Raw genomic sequence first — 21,999 nt, forward strand, 5'->3', positions numbered from 1 at the left:
AAGCCCTATACCACCCCCCTGCAGTGAGTGGCTGGGGAGATCAGGTGTCCGCCGAATATAAAAGTCGGCCCCTCCCGCGGTTCGCCTCAGATGCCTGGTGAGTTAGATGAGGGACAGTGCTGTTTATACCGAAGCTGCTGTAGGGAAAGAATTGGTAGTTAGTGTAGGCTTCAAGACCCCCCAAAGGTCCTTATTAGGGCCACTGATAGCTGTGTGTTGGCTGCTGTTAGCAGTGGCAATTTTTTTTTTCTCAAAATCGCCTCTGCAGAGCGTTGCACCCGGCATTAGGGACAGAAGTGCTGCATAGGCAGGGAGAGTGTTAGGAGTGAGTGTAGCCTTCAAGAACCTCAACGGTCCTTTCTAGGGCCATATTTAACCGTGTGCAGTACTGTGCTGGCTGCTGTTAGCTGTGCTGCATATTTTTTTACTTCTCAAAATCGCCTCTGCAGAACATTGCACCCTCCATTGATACTGCAGGGAAAGAATTGTGTAGGCAGGGCCACAACACAGTTATTATTCATTGAATATACGCAGTGCTGCCTTTTGGTGCAAAAAAACGGAAAATATTTCTATTTGTCCTGCCTCTGTCCGTCCTAAGGGCGGTGGACACGTGTCGGCTGCGTGTGCAACCTTTAAAAATCAGACGCACCCAGCTACGGTTTACTGCTGGCTTCGCCATTTGCTTTCCTTAATTGGGAAAAAAAATACCTGCTCTGCCAGAGTTAATAACTCTGCTACCCTCACGTTCTATGACACATTAGCAGGAAAACAGCACAGTTATTAAACTTCTCATGTTCATTGAATATACGCAGTGCTGCCTTTTGGTGCAAAAAAACGGAAAATATTTCTATTTGTCCTGCCTCTGTCCGCCCTAAGGGCGGTGGACACGTGTCGGCTGCGTGTGCAACCTTTAAAAATCAGACGCACCCAGCTATAGTTTACTGCTGGCTTCGCCATTTGCTTTCCTTAATTGGGAAAAAAAATACCTGCTCTGCCAGAGTTAATAACTCTGCTACCCTCACGTTCTGTGACACATTAGCAGGAAAACAGCACAGTTATTAAACTTAGATTATACATTCACTAGAGGCAGTGGGGCCTTTCGTTTTCAAAAAAGGGAAAAAATTATATTTGGCTGCAGTCTTGCGCCAATTTATTAGCTGCCTGTGAAATCAAATCACTGGTAATACAGCATGCTGAGGGGTAGGGGTAGGCCTAGAGGACGTGGACGCGGCCGAGGACGCGGAGGGCCAAGTCAGGGTGTGGGCACAGGCCGAGCTCCTGATCCAGGTGTGTCGCAGCCGACTGCTGCGCGATTAGGAGAGAGGCACGTTTCTGGCGTCCCCACATTCATCGCCCAATTAATGGGTCCACGCGGGAGACGGTTATTAGAAAATGAGCAGTGTGAGCAGGTCCTGTCCTGGATGGCAGAAAGTGCTTCGAGCAACCTATCGTCAACCCGCAGTACTGCGCCGTCCACTGCTGCAAATCCGAATCCTCTGTCTGCTGCTCCTCCTTCCTCCCAGCCTCCTCACTCCACTACAATGACACCTGCTCAGGAGCGGGAACACTCCCAGGAACTGTTCTCGGGCCCCTGCTTAGATTGGGCAGCAGCGGTTCCTCTCCCACCAGAGGAGTTTATCGTCACTGATGCCCAACCATTCGAAAGTTCCCGGGGTCCGGGGGAAGAGGCTGGGGACTTCCGCCAACTGTCTCAACAACTTTCTGTGGGTGAGGAGGACGATGACGATCAGACACAGTTGTCTTGCAGTGAGGTAGTAGTAAGGGCAGTAAGTCCGAGGGAGCAGCGCACAGAGGATTCGGAGGAAGAGCAGCAGGACGATGAGGTGACTGACCCCACCTGGTGTGCAACGCTTACTCAGGAGGACAGGTCTTCAGAGGGGGAGTCAAGGGCATCAGCAGGGCAGGTTGCAAGAGGCAGTGCGGTGGCCAGGGGTAGAGGCAGGGCCAGACCGAATAATCCACCAAGTGTTTCCCAAAGCGCCCCCTCGCGCCATGCCACCCTGCAGAGGCCGAGGTGCTCTAAGGTCTGGCAGTTTTTCACAAAGACGCCTGACGACCGACGAACAGTGGTGTGCAACCTTTGTCGCGCAAAGCTCAGCCGGGGAGCCAACACCAACAGCCTCACCACCACCACCATGCACAGACATATGATGGCCAAGCACCCCACAAGGTGGAACGAAGGCCGTTCAGCGCCTCCGGTTTGCACCCCTGCCTCTCCCCCTGTGCCCCAACCTGCCACTGAGATGCAACCCCCCTCTCAGGACACAGGCACTACCGTCTCCTGGCCTGCACCCACACCCTCACCTCCGCTGTCCTCGGCCCCATCCAGCAGTGTAGTTCAGCGCACCGTCCAGCCGTCGCTTGCGCAACTGTTGGAGTGCAAGCGCAAGTACGCCGCCACGCACCCGCACGCTCAAACGTTAACCGTCCGCATAGCAAAATTCATCAGCCTTGAGATGCTGCCGTATAGGGTTGTGGAAACGGAGTCCTTCAAAAGTATCATGGAGGCGGCGGCCCCGCGCTACTCAGTTCCCAGTCGCCACTACTTTTCCCGATGTGCCGTCCCAGCCCTGCACGACCACGTCTCCCGCAACATTGTACGCGCCCTCACCAACGCGGTTACTGCCACGGTCCACTTAACTACGGACACGTGGACAAGCACAGGCGGGCAGGGCCACTACATCTCCCTGACGGCACATTGGGTGAATTTAGTGGAGGCTGGGACAGAGTCAGAGCCCGGGACCGCTCACGTCCTACCCACCCCCAGAATTGCGGGCCCCAGCTCGGTGGTGGTATCTGCGGAGGTGTATGCTTCCTCCACTAAAGCACCCTCCTCCTCCTCCTCTGTCTCGCAATCAAGATGACAAGCAGTCGGTGTCGCGCGGTGTGGCAGCACAGCGGTGGGCAAGCGTCAGCAGGCCGTGCTGAAACTACTCAGCTTAGGCGATAAGAGGCACACGGCCCACGAACTGCTGCAGGGTCTGACACAGCAGACCGACCGCTGGCTTGCGCCGCTGAGCCTCCAACCGGGCATGGTCGTGTGTGACAACGGCCGTAACCTGGTGGCGGCTCTGCAGCTCGGCAGCCTCACGCACGTGCCATGCCTGGCCCACGTCTTTAATTTGGTGGTTCAGCGCTTTCTGAAAAGCTACCCACGCTTGTCAGACCTGCTCGTAAAGGCGCGCCGGCTCTGCGCACCCTGCAACATCACTTTAAGCTGCCAGTGCACCGACTGCTGTGCGACGTGCCCACACGGTGGAACTCTACGCTCCACATGTTGGCCAGGCTCTATGAACAGCGTAGAGCTATAGTCGAATACCAACTCCAACATGGGCGGCGCAGTGGGAGTCAGCCTCCTCAATTCCTTTCAGAAGAGTGGGCCTGGTTGGCAGACATCTGCCATGTCCTTGGTAATTTTGAGGAGTCTACCCAGGTGGTGAGCGGCGATGCTACAATCATTAGCGTCACCATTCCTCTGCTATGCATCTTGAGAAATTCCCTGCAAACCATAAAGGCAGCTGCTTTGCGCTCGGAAACGGGGGCGGGGGAAGACAGTATGCCGCTGGATAGTCAGGGCACCCTCCTGTCTATTTCTCAGCGCATACAGGAGGAGGAGGAGGAGCATGAGGAGGATGAGGAGGAGGGGGAAGAGACAGCTTGGCCCGCTGCTGACGGTACACCGGCTGATTGCCTGTCATCCTTTCAGCGTGTATGGCCTGAGGAGGAGGAGGAGGAGGAGGATCCTGAAAGTGATCTTCCTAGTGAAGACAGCCATGTGTTGCGTACAGGTACCCTGGCACACATGGCTGACTTCATGTTAGGATGCCTTTCTCGTGACCCTCGCGTTGCACGCATTCTGGCCACGACGGATTACTGGGTGTACACACTGCTCGACCCACGCTATAAGGAGAACCTGCCCACTCTCATTCCCGAAGAGGAAAGGGGTTCGAGAGTGTTGCTATACCACAGGACCCTTGCGGACAAGCTGATGGTAAAATTCCCAGCCGACAGCGCTAGTGGCAGAAGGCGCAGTACCGAGGGCAAGGTAGCAGGGGAGGTGCGGAGATCGAGCAGCATGTACATCCCAGGCAGTGCAACAGTCTTTAAGGGCCTGGCCAGCTTTATGGCTCCCCACCAAGACTGTGTCACCGCTCCCCAGTCAAGGCTGAGTCGGCGGGAGCACTGTAAAAGGATGGTGAGGGAGTACGTAGCCGATCGCACAACCATCCTTGGTGACGCCTCTGCCCCCTACAACTACTGGGTGTCGAAGCTGGACACGTGGCCTGAACTAGCGCTGTATGCCCTGGAGGTGCTTGCTTGTCCTGCGGCTAGCGTCTTGTCGGAGAGGGTGTTTAGTGCGGCTGGGGGAATCATCACAGATAAGCGTAGCCGCTTGTCAACCGACAGTGCCGACAGGCTAACACTCATCAAGATGAACAAAGGCTGGATTTCCCCAGACTTCTGTTCTCCACCAGCGGACAGCAGCGATACGTAAGCAATACGTAGGCTGCACCCGCGGATGGAAGCTACGTTCTCTCTCACCATCCAAAACGGGGACATTTCTGCTTCATCAATCAGTGTCTAATATTCCTCCTCCTCCTCCTGCTCCTCCTCCTGAAACCTCACGTAATCACGCTGAACGGGCAATTTTTCTTAGGGCCACAAGGCTCACTCATCTAATTTTTCTGAACAATTTTTAAAAGTTTCAATGCGCTTAAAAGCGTTGGAACTTTAACTTGAACCAATTTTTCGTTACACTGGGCTGCCTCCAGGCCTAGTTACCAATTAAGCCACATTAACCAAAGCGATTAATGGGTTTCACCTGCCCTCTTGGCTGGCCATGGCCAATTTTTCTGATGTACATTAGTACTGTTGATACAGCAATTTTTGTGGGCCCTCGCCTACAGTGTAATCAAATTAATTTTTAGCCCACCTGCATTAAGCGCGACATTACTCCCTCAGCTGTGTTGGGCAATGCAATGGGATATTTCTATGTACCGCCGGTGGGTTCCAGGGAGCCACCCATGCTGTGGGTCGACAGGGACTTCACAATAGGGAGTTGTACCTGCCTGTGTCTATGAATTAAAAAGCCCGGTCTGACTGGGGCATGCAGACACCTTGACAGAATGAATAGTGTGTGGCACATGGGTTCCCCATTGCTATGCCCACGTGTGCAGCTCCTGATGGCGGTGGCACAGGATTCTATTTCTCATTGCTTCTGTACAGCATTGTGGGCTATCGCTCCGCCACTTTTAAAGAGGGTCGCTGCCTAGCCGTGCCAACCTCTGCAGTGTGTGCCTGCGGTCCCTCGTCATGGCAGACGCACTTCTAAATAGACATGAGCGTGGTGTGGCATGAGGGCAGCTGAAGGCTGCCCAGGGACACTTTGGTGTGCGCTGTGGGGGGGAGGGGGGGCGGTTGGTCAGCATGTAACCCAGGAGAAGTGGCAGCGGAGTGTCATGCAGGCAGTGATTGTGCTTTGTTGGAGGTAGTGTGGTGCTTAGCAAAGGTATGCCATGCTAATGAGGGCTTTTCAGAAGTAAAAGTTGTTGGGAGGGGGGGGGGCCCACTCTTGCCGGTATTGTGGCTTAATAGTGGGACCTGTGAACTTGAGATGCAGCCCAACATGTAGCCCCTCGCCTGCCCTATCCGTTGCTGTGTCGTTCCCATCACTTTCTTGAATTGCCCAGATTTTCACACATGAAAACCTTAGCGAGCATCGGCGAAATACAAAAATGCACTGGTCGCCCATTGACTTCAATGGGGTTCGTTGTTCGAAACGAACCCTCGAACATCGCGGGAAGTTCGTTCCGAATAACGAACACCCGAACATTTTGGTGTTCGCTCATCTCTATTTACAACCTTTTAGTATATGCACACAGCAGTCGGTTAGATTGTTCTCAGCAGAGGTGTAACTTGAAGGTTCTGGGCCCCAATGCAAAATCTGTAATAGGGCCCCCAAATACAATGGTTTATTCATAGTACTGGGCTCCCTATATGGGGAAGAGAGGCCTTATGGGCCCCCTAAGGCTCCTGGGCCCGAGTGCAACCGCATCCCCTGCATCCCTTATAGTTAGACCCCTGGTTCTCAGTATATACACATAGAGGGGAGGTAGATTTTCCTCAGTATACAAATAATTTCCCAAGGCTTTATGCTTTCTGACTAAAGAACTATCTCATGTATTGTGGATTTTCAGACGGGTTTTCATGCTTAGAATTAAATATTGAAGTTGCAACCCCCCCTTACTTTTCCTATTTAGGACGTAAAGAATGGCTGTGCAAATTTAGTGTTTGTACAACACCGGGAAGTTAGACGATTAGTTGCGAGTCAGTATGTCAGTGAGTCAGTCTGTGAGGGCTCTCACATATGTATATATATATATATATATATATATATATATATATATATATACATATATATAGATTACTCCCTCTAATGCACATAAAGCCCCCCCCCCCCCCCGCGCCCTATGTGGTTTCTGTATTATCGCCATATATGAGTGATGGTCATGGATCTCTCAGTGTTATAATTGCTAGACATAGCCACACAGTTACAGTCTATTCAAATAATGACATTGTTGCCCATTGTGCAAGGTTTGGGGGGCTGAGGGGGGGGGGGGATTTAGAGACCACTTTGATTATACAGAATATGATTGGCTGCTCAGGCTCTACTGGTCCCTAACAGCTGCAGCGTGTGATGTCACGGAATGTTGTGGCTGTTGGCCCCTCCTCCTTTCATTATGTCCATTATGACCTCACACGGATTATATAAGGAGCTGCAGCGCCAACATTCCATAGAGCGTTGCAGTTGGTGTTGGAGGTAAGTCCGCTATATGTGAAGCTCCTGTATTGTCTTTCACTATCTTCCATCTTGGGTCCTCTTCTTCAGTTGTGATCACTTCTTTCCATTCCCTCCTTTTCCAGTAAATCCATCTGTGTTGTAAATGTATAATGTGACATTATGAGGTGCGGGTACACGTTGTTATATAAATGTGGCAAGTGTTAGCATGTCATCCAGCCCGCCATAATGCTTGTAGGGAACGTGATATCCACTATAAGCATCATCTAAGTTCTGGTGCTTTTAGTTTAGATGATATGGAGTCCGGTGAGCCTCTTTTCTTTCTCACCTGCTTGCACGTTCCTGCGGTTTCCCTGTCATAGTCAGCACACAGCAAGTTTACCTCTTTACAGAAGGCTGTGAGCGCGCTCTCAGAGAAGAATGGGTTAATATTTATACGATTATTAGTATTGATAACTATTAGATATTAGACATGGATTCTACTGTTTTTCACCATGTTGCTGGTGGTACAGTGGTCAGTGGGGTGTCCACCATACTTGGGGTCTGGTCGGTGGGTTGTCCACCATACCTGGGGTCTGGTCGGTGGGCTGTCCACCATACTTGGAGTCTGGTCGGTAAGCTGTCCATCATACTTGGAGTCTGGTCGGTGAGCTGTCCACCATACTTGGGGTCTGGTCTCTGGGCTGTCCACCATACTTGGGGTCTGGTCTGTGGGCTGTCCACCATACTTGGGGTCTGGTCGGTGGGCTGTCCACCATTCTTGGGGTCTGGTCGGTGGGCTATCCACCATACTTGGAGTCTGGTCGGTGGGCTGTCCACCATACTTGGGGTCTGGGTTTGGTTCAGTGGAGGGTTTTGTCTTTCCTCTGACCAACATCCAGTAGTTACATGTGATAAGTACGGAGTGTGATACTCATTTACCAGCTGCGGACAGTGGAGCCTATGATGCCTGCTGTCAGGGTTCAGTTCCAGGTGCAGATTATAATTGTATCTAGTTGATGTTATTATTTTGTTACTTTGTTGCATACACAGTATTTACTAATACAACATGTCTAGAATGCAGGATTGTACTAGATTGCTTATTTGTATATCCCCTATTGCCTAATTATAACCTCCCTCACTATATTACTGACTATGGTTGATTCAGATTCTATTAGGCCACATTCACACTTGGTAGATTTCGTCTAGTTCTACTTGGGCAATCGCGATTTTGCTGTGAAAATATCGTGCCAAAATTGCAACTTTTTTCCTGCGTTTTTGGAGCGTCAGCGCTGCTTCTTCTAACAAACACATCGCTGTCACTTGTAATTCTTTCACACGTTTTTTTTGCTCAATTTTGCCGTGATTTGTTAGCAGGAAAATCAAAAGGACTTTCTAATGTAAAAAACTCATCGCATCGCGTGAAGATCGCAAGTTCGTTCTTTGTGATGCGATAAAAAGGAGGCTCCATTGAAAAACATGGGAAATAGAAAAGAATGCCAAACTAGAAAGATAGGACATGCTGCGATTTTTGTTCTCACCACATTGTATGAGTGAAAACATTGCAAATGTAAAGGAAACCATTAAAAAAGATTGATTTCCTAATTCAGCATTTTTACTCACTCTTGTGTTGTGCAAAAATCGTGTGATTTTCTCACCCCATGTGAAACCACCCAAAGGGCTCCTTCACATTGGTGATATAAGCACGCGATTTCCATGCAATGAGAGAGTGAGTGAAAACGCAGAATTATGAAACCAATGATTTCCAATGGTTTCCTTCACATTTGCAATGTTTTCCCTCATGCGTCTGCAGCTCTGCCGAAATCTGTCCTGCACTGTCTTTCCCTGCATACCTGCTTGCTTTTATTCATTGTTATGTGGTCTCCAAGCAACCTGTGAACTATCTGCCTACAAATCCGCGCCCATCCGCAATTACATTGAGTGATTTAAACACTCCCATAGAGATTAATGGAGTCTGTCTGCCCAGAATCTGCGCTAAAATAGAGCCTGCTGCGATTTTTTTTTTTTTGCTCGAAAAATTGCAATTCCCATCATCCCGTCTGTTTGAAGCTGCAGAACTCAATACCTTCTAATGAGTGAATATTACAACGGATCGTCTGTGCGGGTGCCGATAATAGTTTCCGCTATTCAAATCTGTTTGCACGCAGACAGCCTCAGTCAGTGAGTGAATCAGTCTGTGAGGGCTTTCGCCTTTATATATATAGATTACCCCCCTCTAATGCCTATACAATCCCCTGTCCTGCCCTATGTGGCTTCTGTATTATCACCATATATTAGTGGTCGTGGATCTATCAGTGTTATAATTACTAGACATGATCACACAATTAAAGTCTATAGAAATAATGACATTGTTGCCCATTGTACAAGGTTTGGTGGGCTGGGGTGGAATTTAGAGATCATTTTAACTATACAGAATATGATTGGCTACTCGGGCTCTTCTGATCCCTAACAGCTGCATTGTGTGATGTCACGGAATGTTGTGGCTGTTGGCCCCTCCCCTTTTCATTATGTACATTATGACATCACACAGGTTATATCAGAAGCTGCAGCGCCAACATTCCATAGAGTGTTGCAGTTGGCGTTGGAGGTAAGTCCGCTATATGTGGATTATGGGTTGCGGGTACACGTTGTTATATGGAGGCAGCAACTGTTAGTATGTCACCCGGCGCACCCGAATGCTTGTAGGGAATGTGATATCCACTATAAGCATCATCTAAGTTCTGGTGCTTATAGTTTAGATGATATGGAGTCCGGGAAACCTCTTTTCTTTCTCACCTGCTTCCACGGCCCTGCTGTGTCCCCGTCAGAGTCAGCGCACAGCAAGTTTACCTTTATACAGAAGGCTGTGAGCGCGCTCTTAGAGAAGAATGGGTTAATATTTATACCTATTATTAGCATTGATATCCACCAGATATTAGAGATGGATTCTACTGTTTTTCACTATGTTGCTGGTGGTACAGCTATCCATCATCCAACCATCCAACATTTCCACATCCATCCTCCACAATTACATTCTATAGAGATAACAATTTCGCCCCATGTACAAGGTTTTGGCGGCTGGGGAAGAATTTACAGACTAATTTATCCATATGAAATTTGATTTCCTGCACGGCCTTGTCTTGTCCCTAATTGCTGCTTGTGATGTCATCAAATGTTGTTGGCTCCTCCCCCACATAGTATGACATCATGTACATTATATAAGGAGCTGCTGAGCCAACATTGCATTGAGGGTTGTAGTTGGTTGGAGGTATGTTCTCTGTATCTGGAGCCCCTTTGTGTCCTTTATTTTCTAGCATGTCCATAGCTTTCCTTGAGGTCACGGTCGAGGTTGGGGATGCTCTGTTATAGAATAATGGCTGACCCTCATACCAAGATTTTCACTATCTAATTTACTCTTTTACAGTTTTGAGAGAGAGAGAGAAATAGCGAGTTAATTACTGAGAAAGAATTAAAGCAAGCATATCCAGTTAGGATGTAAGTATCTTATTGTATGACCCTTGCATGAAATGTAGATAAATAGATGGACACCACAAAAACAAGTGTGACGGGGTGCAACCTACTTATGGCAAAAAAACAGGATAATGGCAACAAAAACAAACAGTCCATAAGGAAGAACCTGGTGCGCCCTCAGATATCAGAAACGTATAACACATTTTATTAAAGTCATACAAAGTTACCGTAAAAACCATGTATGTGCCTACGTGATCTGCAAGGATGGATTCAGAACCAAATTAGTTCAGAGTGCCCTCCACATGGATGAGCGGCCCAGAGAGTGCCACAGAGAAATCCCGCAGACCGTAGCTCTGCTGCCACCAGCTTGTGTTCTTCCAGCAGTGGTTGCAAGGTGTTTGTTCTCTGATGTTTCTCATCTGACACGCCAATGTCCATCTATTCATCCATCAGTATCAGAAGTGCTGCTTGTATCTGGAAAATGATGGCGGGCGCTGATCTTCCTCAATTATACACCCTGTATTAGAAGACGATGTGCAAGATACTCACCCTCTTTACTCTCCAATAGGACCCAGGAGGAGCAAGTGGCGGGGGTCTCCCTGGAACCAGCTTATTATGATCTGTATGCTGATGAGGAGCCACAGGAACAACTTATAGATTTCGTGCAAAAGATGTAAGTATTTCACTGTAGGACCACCATGATAGTGACTGTTACTGCAATATCTGGTGCTATTCTTCACAGACATAACCCCACATTCATCAGAAAATCACATGTCAGGGACAAGGGGCCATAGATAACACAGTGATAAGAGCCGGAATGTAGAGGGACATATTACACAAATATCAACTATTACCCAGGATCCCCTATTATCATGTTACTTTTCTTCATTGTTCTCTTGGAAGGGGAGAGAAGCCGATAACACTGACTGACCATGGCATGTCAATCACACAAAGTAGACCTTCATACAGTCACCAGAAAATGTCAGCTGCAATCTGATTAGTTGTTACTGAAAATTCCTTGTTTATAATTTTTTCTTTTTCTTCTCCCACAGGTGGCTTGATACCATTGAAAATGAAAACACCGTCTATTACAGGTAATTATCTGCTACTATGACAACCCTTTTGTTCTAGAGTTATTGAAATAGCTGTTTTTCTCTTTTCTAATTCTCCTAATAAAAGGACAGAAAGGACTGACATTTCATTAGTAACCCCCATCTACCCCCAAAATGGTGCACTTAACGTAATCAAATGATCCCACAATAATAAATTATAGTTATTAGAACATAAAGATGCAAAAAGATCAAAAATAGATGCTTCCTGAAAGCCCAAAACAGGCCGATCCTTAACACTACAGGGCGTACATTTACATCCTGCAGTTTCAGGGTATGTAAGTAGGGGGATTGCACAACAGCTCTGATAAGCCATGCTGCTGATCAGAGCTTTTGACCCTTTAAATGCCCTGATTAATATTTGGGTGTCCTGCACTGCCCTCCCTGCAGTGAGTTGTGTGGTTGCCACGGCAACTTGGGTCCCTCTGAAAAGCCCAAGGGCTTCCATTGCAAATTGCCTATCAAGCCGTGCCTGTGTAGTTGTTTGATAGATTACCTGTCAGATCGCAGTGGGATGTAATACTATGGCATTACATAATATTGCAGGATCTAATCTACAGTTTTTGTCCCTTAGGGGTATAAAAAATGTAAAAAATAGTTTTAAATAGTTTTAGCAATTATTACAAAAAATAAAAGGTAATAAAGGTAAAAAAAAATAAATTGATATATGTATAAAAAAAATCTAAACAGTAAAATAAAAAAACATTTGGTATCGCTGTGTCTGTAAAAGTCCGATCTACCAAAGCAATGCATTATTTACCCCTTATGGGGAACGTCGACAGAAAAATAACAGAACTCCAGAATTGCACTTTTTTGAAAATGTAAAAAAAAAGCGATGCAAAAGTCGTATGTTCTCCAGAATGGTACCAATAGAAGCTGCAAGATGAGCACAACTATGAGTCAATGGGAAAATAAAAAAATTCAGAAGATGGGGGCAGAAAATAATTTTAAAAAATGAAATATCTTTGAAAAAAAAATAAAAGTAGTGCCGAAAAAAAAAACTATATAAGTTCAGTATCGTAGTAATCGTACCGACCAATACAATAAAATGATCAGGTCATGTTTGTTGCATTGTGTACACCGTATGAACAAGATCCCACCCGAGAGATGGTGGAAGTTCATTTTTTTTCCATTTCACTCCTCTTATAATACTTTAAAAAGTTTTTCAGTAGCATTGAAAAAAACAACTTGTCCTGCAAAAAGCAAGCGCTTATACAGCGGCGTCGATGGAGAAATAAAAGAGTTAGGATTTATTGTAGGAGGGAGGAAAAAACAAAAATAGAAAAAAAAGAGGGCCGCACCCTTAAAGGGTTAACCCTGCCACCTATAGGTTTTTGTTATATGTACAGTTATATTATCCTCTGGTCCCATTAGCCACCAGAACTAAATCTACATATATATATTATGTGTTGTTCAACAGAGACGAAGACGAGGAGGAGGAAGATAGTGAGGAACCCTCCTTCTATGAGGCATATATGGATGAACCGGATGACATCACCATGTAAGTACAGAATCATCTCCTATAGGCTTGTTGTATAAATACACCATATACCACACAACACTATATATATATGTAATATTTATGTATTGTTTAATAGCGATGAAGATGAAGAAGAACATCCTAATAATTATGCGTACCTCGACGATTCTGACATCGATCTGTAAGTACCTCATCCTATACGATGGGCTTATTGTACACACCATATATGACACAACATTACACCTAGTTCATTAACACTCAGTTGTATTATCCAGACTGACAGTAATATATAACATGGCGGTACACACTGGATATCACATAGATGATGAGTCGGGTCGGTACACAGGACACATTCACGGGATGACTGGATAGGACTTATATTAGTATATGGATTCTTATTGCGCTTTTGTGCTGCACATTACAAGACATGGCGCCATTAGTTTAGTCATGGATATCCACACATTACAAGGGGGAGAATGTACTTAGAGTCTTTGGCCAGTTTTCTGTTGGGAAAAAAATAGTTAATTTTACAGCACACTGAACTGAACAAAAATCGTGATGTTTTATATTTTTTCACCTCAATCACCACTTAAAAAAATAAAAAATAAAAATTAGACTAGCAAAAGGGAAGTTCAACTGCCTGAGAGCTTTACTATGATTTATGCCAAAACCTGGCATAAGTTATGGAACAAATCTGCAGCAGCTCACAGCTGACATAGACTCCACATTCTGACGTACAGATTGGCCAGAGATACGCCAAATTTAGTAAGAAATGATCGCCTTTTAATATATTTGGCGCACTTTGAATTTAGACTGACATATACAGCAACGTACATTTCCCCAAATGTGTGTGACTAGTTCCATGTAGAACCATGTATCAGAGACAAGATGGGTAGAGATGATTTTAATGGAGGGTTGTCCATCTTGTGGTGATGGCGCAGGGTGTGAACGGCTCTGATAGACATCTACCCATCCATCATTTTCCGAAGTGCTGCTTGCATCTGGAAATTGATGGCGGGTGCTGATGTTCCTGAAGTGTAGTAGGGAGACGATGTCCTAGATGTCCTAAATTGTCACCATCTTCTTTACTCTCCAATAGGACCCAGGAGGACGAAGTGGCGGAGGTCTGCCCGGATTTTGCATTCTTTGAAAATTGTGCTGATGAGGAGCCAGAAAATTTTAAAAACTGCTGGGAAGAGATGTAAGTATTTCCCTGTCGGACCACCATGAGAGTGACTGTTACCACAATACCTGGTGCTATTCTTCACAGACATAACCCCACACTCATCAGATAATCACACGTCAGGGACAAGGGGCCATAGATAACACAGTGATAAGAGTGGGAATGTAGAGGCACATATAACACAAATATCAACTATCACCCAGGAGCCCCTATTATCATGTTACTCTTCTTCATTGCTGTCTTGCAAGGCGATAGAAGCCGATAACACCGACTGGCCATGGCAACTCAATCATACAAAGTAGACCTACATACAGTCACCAGAAAATGTAAGCTGCAATCTGATTGGTTGTTACTGAAAATTCTTTTTTTATCTGTTCTAGATTCTTCTTCTCACACAGTTGGCTGCAATATACCGAGGACAACCGAGTTGTGTATAACCGGTAATTATCTTCTAGCATGATAACCCTATTGTTCTAGTGGTTTTGGAATTGCTGCTTTTTTTTCTTTTTATTTCTCCTCCTAAAAAAGGAAGGGATAACAGTTCATTTGTAACCCCCATCTATGGATTATCTTTTTATACAGTTATATTATCCTCTGGTCTCATTAGATGGCAGAACTAAATGTATATATATGTTATGTGTTGTTCAACAGAGATGATAACAACGAGGAAGTTGGGGAAGAACCCTCCTACTATGAGGCAGTTATGGATGAACCGGATGACATCCCTGTGTAAGTACAGAATCATCTCCAATGGGCCTATTGTATAAATACACCATATATCACATAACAGTGGCAGCACTATATTTATATATAATGTTTATGTATTGTTTATTAGCGATGAAGATGAGGAAGATCAATCTAATTATGCATACCTTGACAATTCTGACATCGATCTGTAAGTACCGCATCTTCTACGATGGGCTTATTGTACACACCGTATATGACACAACATTACACCTAGTTCATTGATACTGACTTGTATTATCCAGACTGACAGTAATATATAACATGGCGGTATACACTGGATATCACATAGATGATGAGTCGGGTCGGTACACAGGACACATTCACGGGATGACTGGATAGGACTTATGTTGGTATATGGATTATTATTGCCGTTGGGTGGCGCTCTTGTGCTGCACGTTACAAGACATGGCGCCATTAGTTCAGTCATGGATATCCACACATTACAAGGGGAAGAATTTACTTAGAGTCTTTGGCCAGTTTTCTGTTGGGAAAAAATGCTAATTTTACAGCACACTGAATTGAAAAGTGATGTTTTATATTTTTACACCTCAATCACCACTTTTATAGAAAAAAAATCAGAAAAAGCAAAAAGAAATGGAATAACAGTTCATTAGCAACCCCCATCTATAGATTTTCTTTTTGTCCTTACAATTATATTATCCTCTGGTCTCATTAGATGGCAGAGCTAAATGTATATATATGTTATGTGTTGTTCCACAGAGACGATGACAATGAGGAAGATGATGTAGAATCCTCCGGCCACGAGACATCTGTGGATGAAGAATCCTCCGGCCACAAGACATCTGTGGATGAAGAATCCTCCGGCCACGAGACATCTGTGGATGAATCAGATAACATCCCAGTGTAAGTACAGAATCATCTCTAATGGGCTTATTGGGATACATGATGAGATGGATCTCATTGTAGGACCCCGCATCAGTGATTGTTATTACCCCAATATCTGGGCTCACCCCCCTGGATATCCCCCGCACTCCCTCATCAGAAATCACACTTCAGAGACAAGGGGCGGGTGATGAAAGGGAAGTAATGTGAATAACCTCTCATGCAAGCATTCCATCATCGGTTCATGGTATGCCATGGACGGCCACAGAATACAATGTTTTAGTTTTTGTTTTGGGACATTGGGTTTTATCATCTTGTACATTTTTTTTCCAGCAGCAGAAGCAGCCGACCCCTCGGACGATGGGCCAGATTCACCAGGTAAATACAAATTCATTTATTCTTTATGTCTGATGGTATTTTTTCTGTGAGGTTCATGGAGGCAGTGAAGAAAAACTTCGCTTATGCTCACATTTGCATTGGGGATGGGGATTTTGTTTTTTTGCTCTATTATTGGAACAGGAAAACAGAATCCTCAGCCAAACGGTTCCTTTTTATAATAGAACCGTAAGGCGGTGAGCTGACCCCATTGACTATAATGCGGTCTGTTCAGTTGCTGTCATCCGGCAGCGTTTTACCGGACATGCAGCATTTCTTTGTCCAGCGTTTCATGTGTGATCTGCGCCAGCGGCTCCGAACAGAAACTGGCACTGATGTGAACAACGCTTTATAGCTTTATTCTCTCCCTACATTTGTCTATGTACACTATTAGAGGTAATGGTGATCCAATGGTTATTGGGTATCTGTATTCTGCTCAGTGTATACTACTGTATACAGGAGTTATATGTTGTGCAGGTATATGAACATATAATGACCAGTAGTGATAAGTGAACTTTTCAAAAGTTCACTGAATTTCAGCATAAAGTTTGGTTCATTCCAGATTAGTTTGACCTGAACTGGAACTTCACCAATACCCCTAAAACTAGTGTATAACCGTGGTGGAGGTTCGGCTGAGACAAACCGCCCGAGATTCGGGTTCACGCTAAACCGAACTTTTAGTGACATTTAACCCAAAACAGAGTTGTACTGTTTCAGTTCACTCATCACTAATGAGCAGATTCATGTTCAGTAGCTAAAAGCACAACTTACCAAGATAAGGATAAGTACATCTAGCCCATGTAGGGAAGGATAATGGGGGTCAAGCAGCCCCTAAACCCTCACATTGGTTTATTGTACTGCCTGGAGTTGAAGCTGCACTGCACTTCTGGCTTCAGCACCCACTAAACCTCCCCGACCCTCCATCCTCTGGTATGAAGCCTGTTCTCTAGTTACTACTGTTCCCATAAGACTTGTCTCCTCTCAGGAATGTCTCACACTTGTTTTCTTCTTTATTTAGAGCCATCCGAGGACTATTCTGCTGTTGCAAGCCAAGAACATTAGATGACAACGGCTAGAGCCTCTCCCTCCCCTCCCCCATCCCCCCTCCCCCTCCCCCATATCCTTCTCCTTTCCCCACTCCCATAACCCCCTCCCCATACCCATCAGATAATCACATTTGGGAGAGCATAATGTGGAATAAACTTTCAGACATTCATTCAACACTTGGCATCATTGGTTTGTGTTTCTTCCTTATTTAGATACTTCAGAAAAGTACTTTGCACAGTATGTTGGATGACCATGGATGATACTTTTCGTCTCACTAATTTTCCTCCTCCTCCCTCCCCCCCTTCACCCACTGACATAACTCTCTCCACTCCACAATTCCCCTCCCATTCCCAAACATAAAAAAATGGACAAACTTGTACAGGACTCTCCACTGGTTTGGCGACATGAGTGCCCAAAGAAGGTGTGAACCAGACCCTTGGTCATGACCAGCTCCAGGTGTACATGGACTCTTGGTCAACAAAGTCAAAGTGTGCCCCTTTAGCAACTATAGACCCTACTCTGCCCTCTCAGTAACTTATTAGCCCAGCTGTACCACCTGAGTCACTAAGGCCCTATTGTCTTCTCCAAGTCATTTATAGACCCCGCTGTGCCTCGGCAATAAAATAAACTCACTCACTTCCATCATGTTCCCACGGCATCCTCTGTCCTCTGCCTTGGACTCTTATGGCCAAGATTGTGCGGTATGATATCATTATGCCCCTTGTGTGATGGAGAAGGCACCGGCATGAGCTGCACACGTTTTTGCATATGTAAAAGCTGCATGCACTAAAAACAGAGAATAGAACCCATGGGTTTCAATGGGTTAATTCCCATAAGTGCATTTTGTGCGCAGGTCTATGGCAGGTGCGCAGATACTCAAAGGGAAGGATAAAACACTGTGCAAAATGCAGGAAAAGAAGATAGCTGGCTCTTATTAGGCTTTAATGGCCATTCAGTTCCACAGTAAGGGTGGGTCACGCGCACATGTGAACAAGGAACAACTGATATTACTGACTAATCAGCATACAATAGCTCTTGATTATGTGACAGCCTTCCAGGAAGGGCTGTGCCAGTTAGCTGGATCACCCTATTGGTACTTTATAGATCCTGAAGATACAATGCGAATTACCATGATTTCGAGCAAGCCAAAAAGGTTAAAGAAGAGCACAAGAAAGGCAATTTGGCATTTTATATAACTATCAGATGAAATATGAACTTTGACCCTGATCATACCACGTTCACTTAAAGACCTGCATATATAGACAGTGACCTATGTCGCATTTCTCTAGCTGTCAACAAAACTGCTGATCTGCTTAAGGATTTCTCCACTAACAATATGCACCATTATCATAGTGTGGTGCATAAAATATGCAACTTATTCCACAGTGATTTCAGGTATTTATTTATTACACCACACCAAGCTGGGTACTCCTTTTACCGACCTTGGAAGGATGAGTCAACCCTGAGCCTGCTAACTGAACCTTACAGGGATTGAGCTTGCAACCTTCAGGTCAGGAGTGAGAGCTTAGGACTACCTTTCTGCTACCTCAACACTCTGCACCATATTACATGCATATTTGCTGGGTACTGTGTATTGCACCCAAAACAATGTATGTGCAATACGCAGGCTAAACACACTCATCTGAATGAACCCTTAGTTAAAGGCACATGACAGAACATCTGGTTTCCAAAGGGGACTCTCAGACCATGAGAAACAGAGGTTCTGGTCTTGTGAGAGCAATATTAATACTTTTAGCCTTTCATAGGCTTTCCAAGATATTTTTATGCAGCTGGCCAAAAAATAATAAAAGAGCCTATACTCCCCAGGCCTGGACCCCGGCTGGGTCTGTTTACAAGCTGAAGTCGACCAATATACAAAACATCACAGACTGCTGCAGCCAATGAAAGGCCTCATCAGTGCACCGCTATAAACAGACCCAAAGGGAAGAACAAGAGGTGTAGCAGTGGAGCCATAGGGGTCTGGTGCAACACCGAGGCCTCTGATTGGCTCCATGTATTCCAACAGTTGATCAGAAGTGAAAGATGTATTAAAAGGATCCTGTCATGTCCTATGCGCACCATGAACTAAATTTATGGTTCTCATACTGCAAGGCAGATTCCCTTTTTTTTCATTTCAAAATGAGTTTTTTGGGGGATTCACAGAGGGTAGGCAGTTGAAGTCAGACTAGGTAGATTTAAAGCCCAATTCACAGACGTGACTTATATTAAAACTCAAATTTTTAATAAGATACGATTTAAAAAACGAAGAAAGGGCACAACACTGACAAACATACAAAAACAAGGAACCAGGTGAGGTAGACCACGAAACAAATAGTGGTACCCGTAGCGACCTGGATTATGACACTCGATGAGTGTTTACGAACACTCCACTAGGACAGGAATCTAAAAGACCCCAACAGAGCAAGAGTGGAAGTTAAACAGGCTCGTTTAATTGTGGTAGTACCAGAGCCCGGATAGAGTTTTTTAGAATCTCTAAGCTCCACTCTGTCTCTGTGAAGAAGCGTATTAGACAGGTATCTATTCGCATCGAACTTGTATCGTTCGGTGCAAATTAAGATTTATAGGTCCTATCTGGACAAAATATGGTGGGGTGTAATAGTGTAATCACCCAACCCCAATATTTATAGAGCATCTGTATGTAATAGAAAAATGCTTAGGGTCAGTTAGAACTCAATATATTGTACTGGTAGTGTTTCTTTTCTCCAGATATTTGAGTACAAGACTCTAGATAACCAAGAGGAAATGTATATACGATTGTACTTTATTCCTCTATATGCTAAAAGGAGCTGAGAATTGATGATGCAATGATGGTATCTGCTTTCAGCAGTTAATGCGTGGAAATAGTACTTTAGACTCTACGCGTTTCACCACATAGTCTTTGTGGATCATCAGGAGATATAGTACTCAAGCTATAGATAACGAATTTGTGTATATTCACAAGAAGATGAGATTGTATCACGTCACAGAGTATCATAAAGGATTAACAACTGAAATAGGTAATAAACTCTCAGTTTCACTAATAAGAAAAATAGGTCACTTAAGGTAAGTGAACTATTTAAAGAGTCTAAGGAGATGGATCCTGACTCAGAAGTGCCAATAGCTCCTGCTCCTAACTGAGGAAAAATGAGCTATTTCTAGGTCAGAGGGACTATGATGCGATAGTCATGCTATAGAGGTAGTCAAGCGGCCTGATATTAACAAAAGTGAAGCACTAGAAAGGGAGACAGCAATATGTGTCTGTTAGCCCCAATCTTAGTTGGATGTCAAAAAAGACAAAAGGAGAGAAACTAGTGCTTCAAAATAAGCCTAGAGGCTGCCGCAATGTCTAAGTCTCAAATCCCAATGATGGATTTTGAGATAAGCAAGAGGGGAACTAGTGCTTCTTATTAGAAAAAATAAGCCTAGAGGCTGCCGCAAGGTCTAAGTCTCAAATCCCGATGGTGGATTTTGAGATAAGCAAGTTGGTTAGGAGCCCCTCAAGTAGTAGCTAATGCCCTCATGTAAAAGAAAAAAAAAAAAATCCCCAGCAGGAGCATAGCAGAGAGAGTAACCCGTCGCCTTGATGGTAGGCTAGGGAAGGCGACGGGTTACTCTCTCTGCTATGCTCCTGCTGGGGCTTTTTTTTTTTTTTTTTTTTTTTTTTCTTTTACATGAGGGCATTAGCTACTACTTGAGGGGCTCCTAACCAACTTGCTTATCTCAAAATCCACCATCGGGATTTGAGACTTAGACCTTGCGGCAGCCTCTAGGCTTATTTTTTCTAATAAGAAGCACTAGTTCCCCTCTTGCTTATCTCAAAATCCATCATTGGGATTTGAGACTTAGACATTGCGGCAGCCTCTAGGCTTATTTTGAAGCACTAGTTTCTCTCCTTTTGTCTTTTTTGACATCCAACTAAGATTGGGGCTAACAGACACATATTGCTGTCTCCCTTTCTAGTGCTTCACTTTTGTTAATATCAGGCCGCTTGACTACCTCTATAGCATGACTATCGCATCATAGTCCCTCTGACCTAGAAATAGCTCATTTTTCCTCAGTTAGGAGCAGGAGCTATTGGCACTTCTGAGTCAGGATCCATCTCCTTAGACTCTTTAAATAGTTCACTTACCTTAAGTGACCTATTTTTCTTATTAGTGAAACTGAGAGTTTATCACCTATTTCAGTTGTTAATCCTTTATGATACTCTGTGACGTGATACAATCTCATCTTCTTGTGAATATACACAAATTCGTTATCTATAGCTTGAGTACTATATCTCCTGATGATCCACAAAGACTATGTGGTGAAACGCGTAGAGTCTAAAGTACTATTTCCACGCATTAACTGCTGAAAGCAGATACCATCATTGCATCATCAATTCTCAGCTCCTTTTAGCATATAGAGGAATAAAGTACAATCGTATATACATTTCCTCTTGGTTATCTAGAGTCTTGTACTCAAATATCTGGAGAAAAGAAACACTACCAGTACAATATATTGAGTTCTAACTGACCCTACGCATTTTTCTATTACATACAGATGCTCTATAAATATTAGGGTTGGGTGATTACACTATTACACCCCACCATATTTTGTCCAGATAGGACCTATAAATCTTAATTTGCACCGAACGATACAAGTTCGAGGCAAATAGATACCTGTCTAATACGCTTCTTCACAGAGACAGAGTGGAGCTTAGAGATTCTAAAAAACTCTATCCGGGCTCTGGTACTACCACAATTAAATGAGCCCGTTTAACTTCCACTCTTGCTCTGTTGGGGTCTTTTAGATTCCTGTCCTAGTGGAGTGTTCGTAAACACTCATCGAGTGTCATAATCCAGGTCGCTACGGGTACCACTATTTGTTTCGTGGTCTACCTCACCTGGTTCCTTGTTTTTGTATGTTTGTCAGTGTTGTGCCCTTTCTTCGTTTTTTAAATCGTATC

At 44.8% G+C, this 21,999-nt stretch overlaps 1 protein-coding gene and 1 long non-coding RNA gene across 2 annotated transcripts; both read left to right on the forward strand.

The window, feature by feature from the left end:
* The first annotated feature begins 10,772 nt into the window (after window positions 1-10,772).
* On the forward strand, window positions 10,773-15,602 carry LOC136587405 (ciliogenesis-associated TTC17-interacting protein-like). The gene is made up of 10 exons (XM_066585977.1): window positions 10,773-10,943; window positions 11,323-11,364; window positions 12,800-12,880; window positions 12,978-13,040; window positions 13,959-14,060; window positions 14,423-14,482; window positions 14,694-14,771; window positions 14,878-14,937; window positions 15,510-15,547; window positions 15,589-15,602. Coding segments are annotated over exons 1-10 (540 nt in total). The 5' UTR covers window positions 10,773-10,941.
* Window positions 15,603-15,609: 7 nt separating this feature from the next.
* Window positions 15,610-17,097, forward strand: LOC136587898 (uncharacterized). Its single transcript, XR_010787514.1, has 3 exons — window positions 15,610-15,653; window positions 15,969-16,010; window positions 17,026-17,097. It is a non-coding gene; the product is annotated as an uncharacterized lncRNA (long non-coding RNA).
* The last annotated feature ends 4,902 nt before the right edge of the window (window positions 17,098-21,999 follow it).

Source organism: Eleutherodactylus coqui, chromosome 13 (assembly GCF_035609145.1).
Source record: "Eleutherodactylus coqui strain aEleCoq1 chromosome 13, aEleCoq1.hap1, whole genome shotgun sequence".
In the NCBI taxonomy this organism is placed as follows: domain Eukaryota; kingdom Metazoa; phylum Chordata; class Amphibia; order Anura; family Eleutherodactylidae; genus Eleutherodactylus; species Eleutherodactylus coqui.

Excerpts from the sequence above, each read along its gene's own strand:
- LOC136587405 (XM_066585977.1), top strand. Across the intron at positions 12,881-12,977 it reads GAACCGGATGACATCACCAT|CGATGAAGATGAAGAAGAAC; the intron begins GTAAGTACAGAA and ends ATTGTTTAATAG. Across the intron at positions 14,938-15,509 it reads GACAATTCTGACATCGATCT|AGACGATGACAATGAGGAAG; the intron begins GTAAGTACCGCA and ends GTTGTTCCACAG.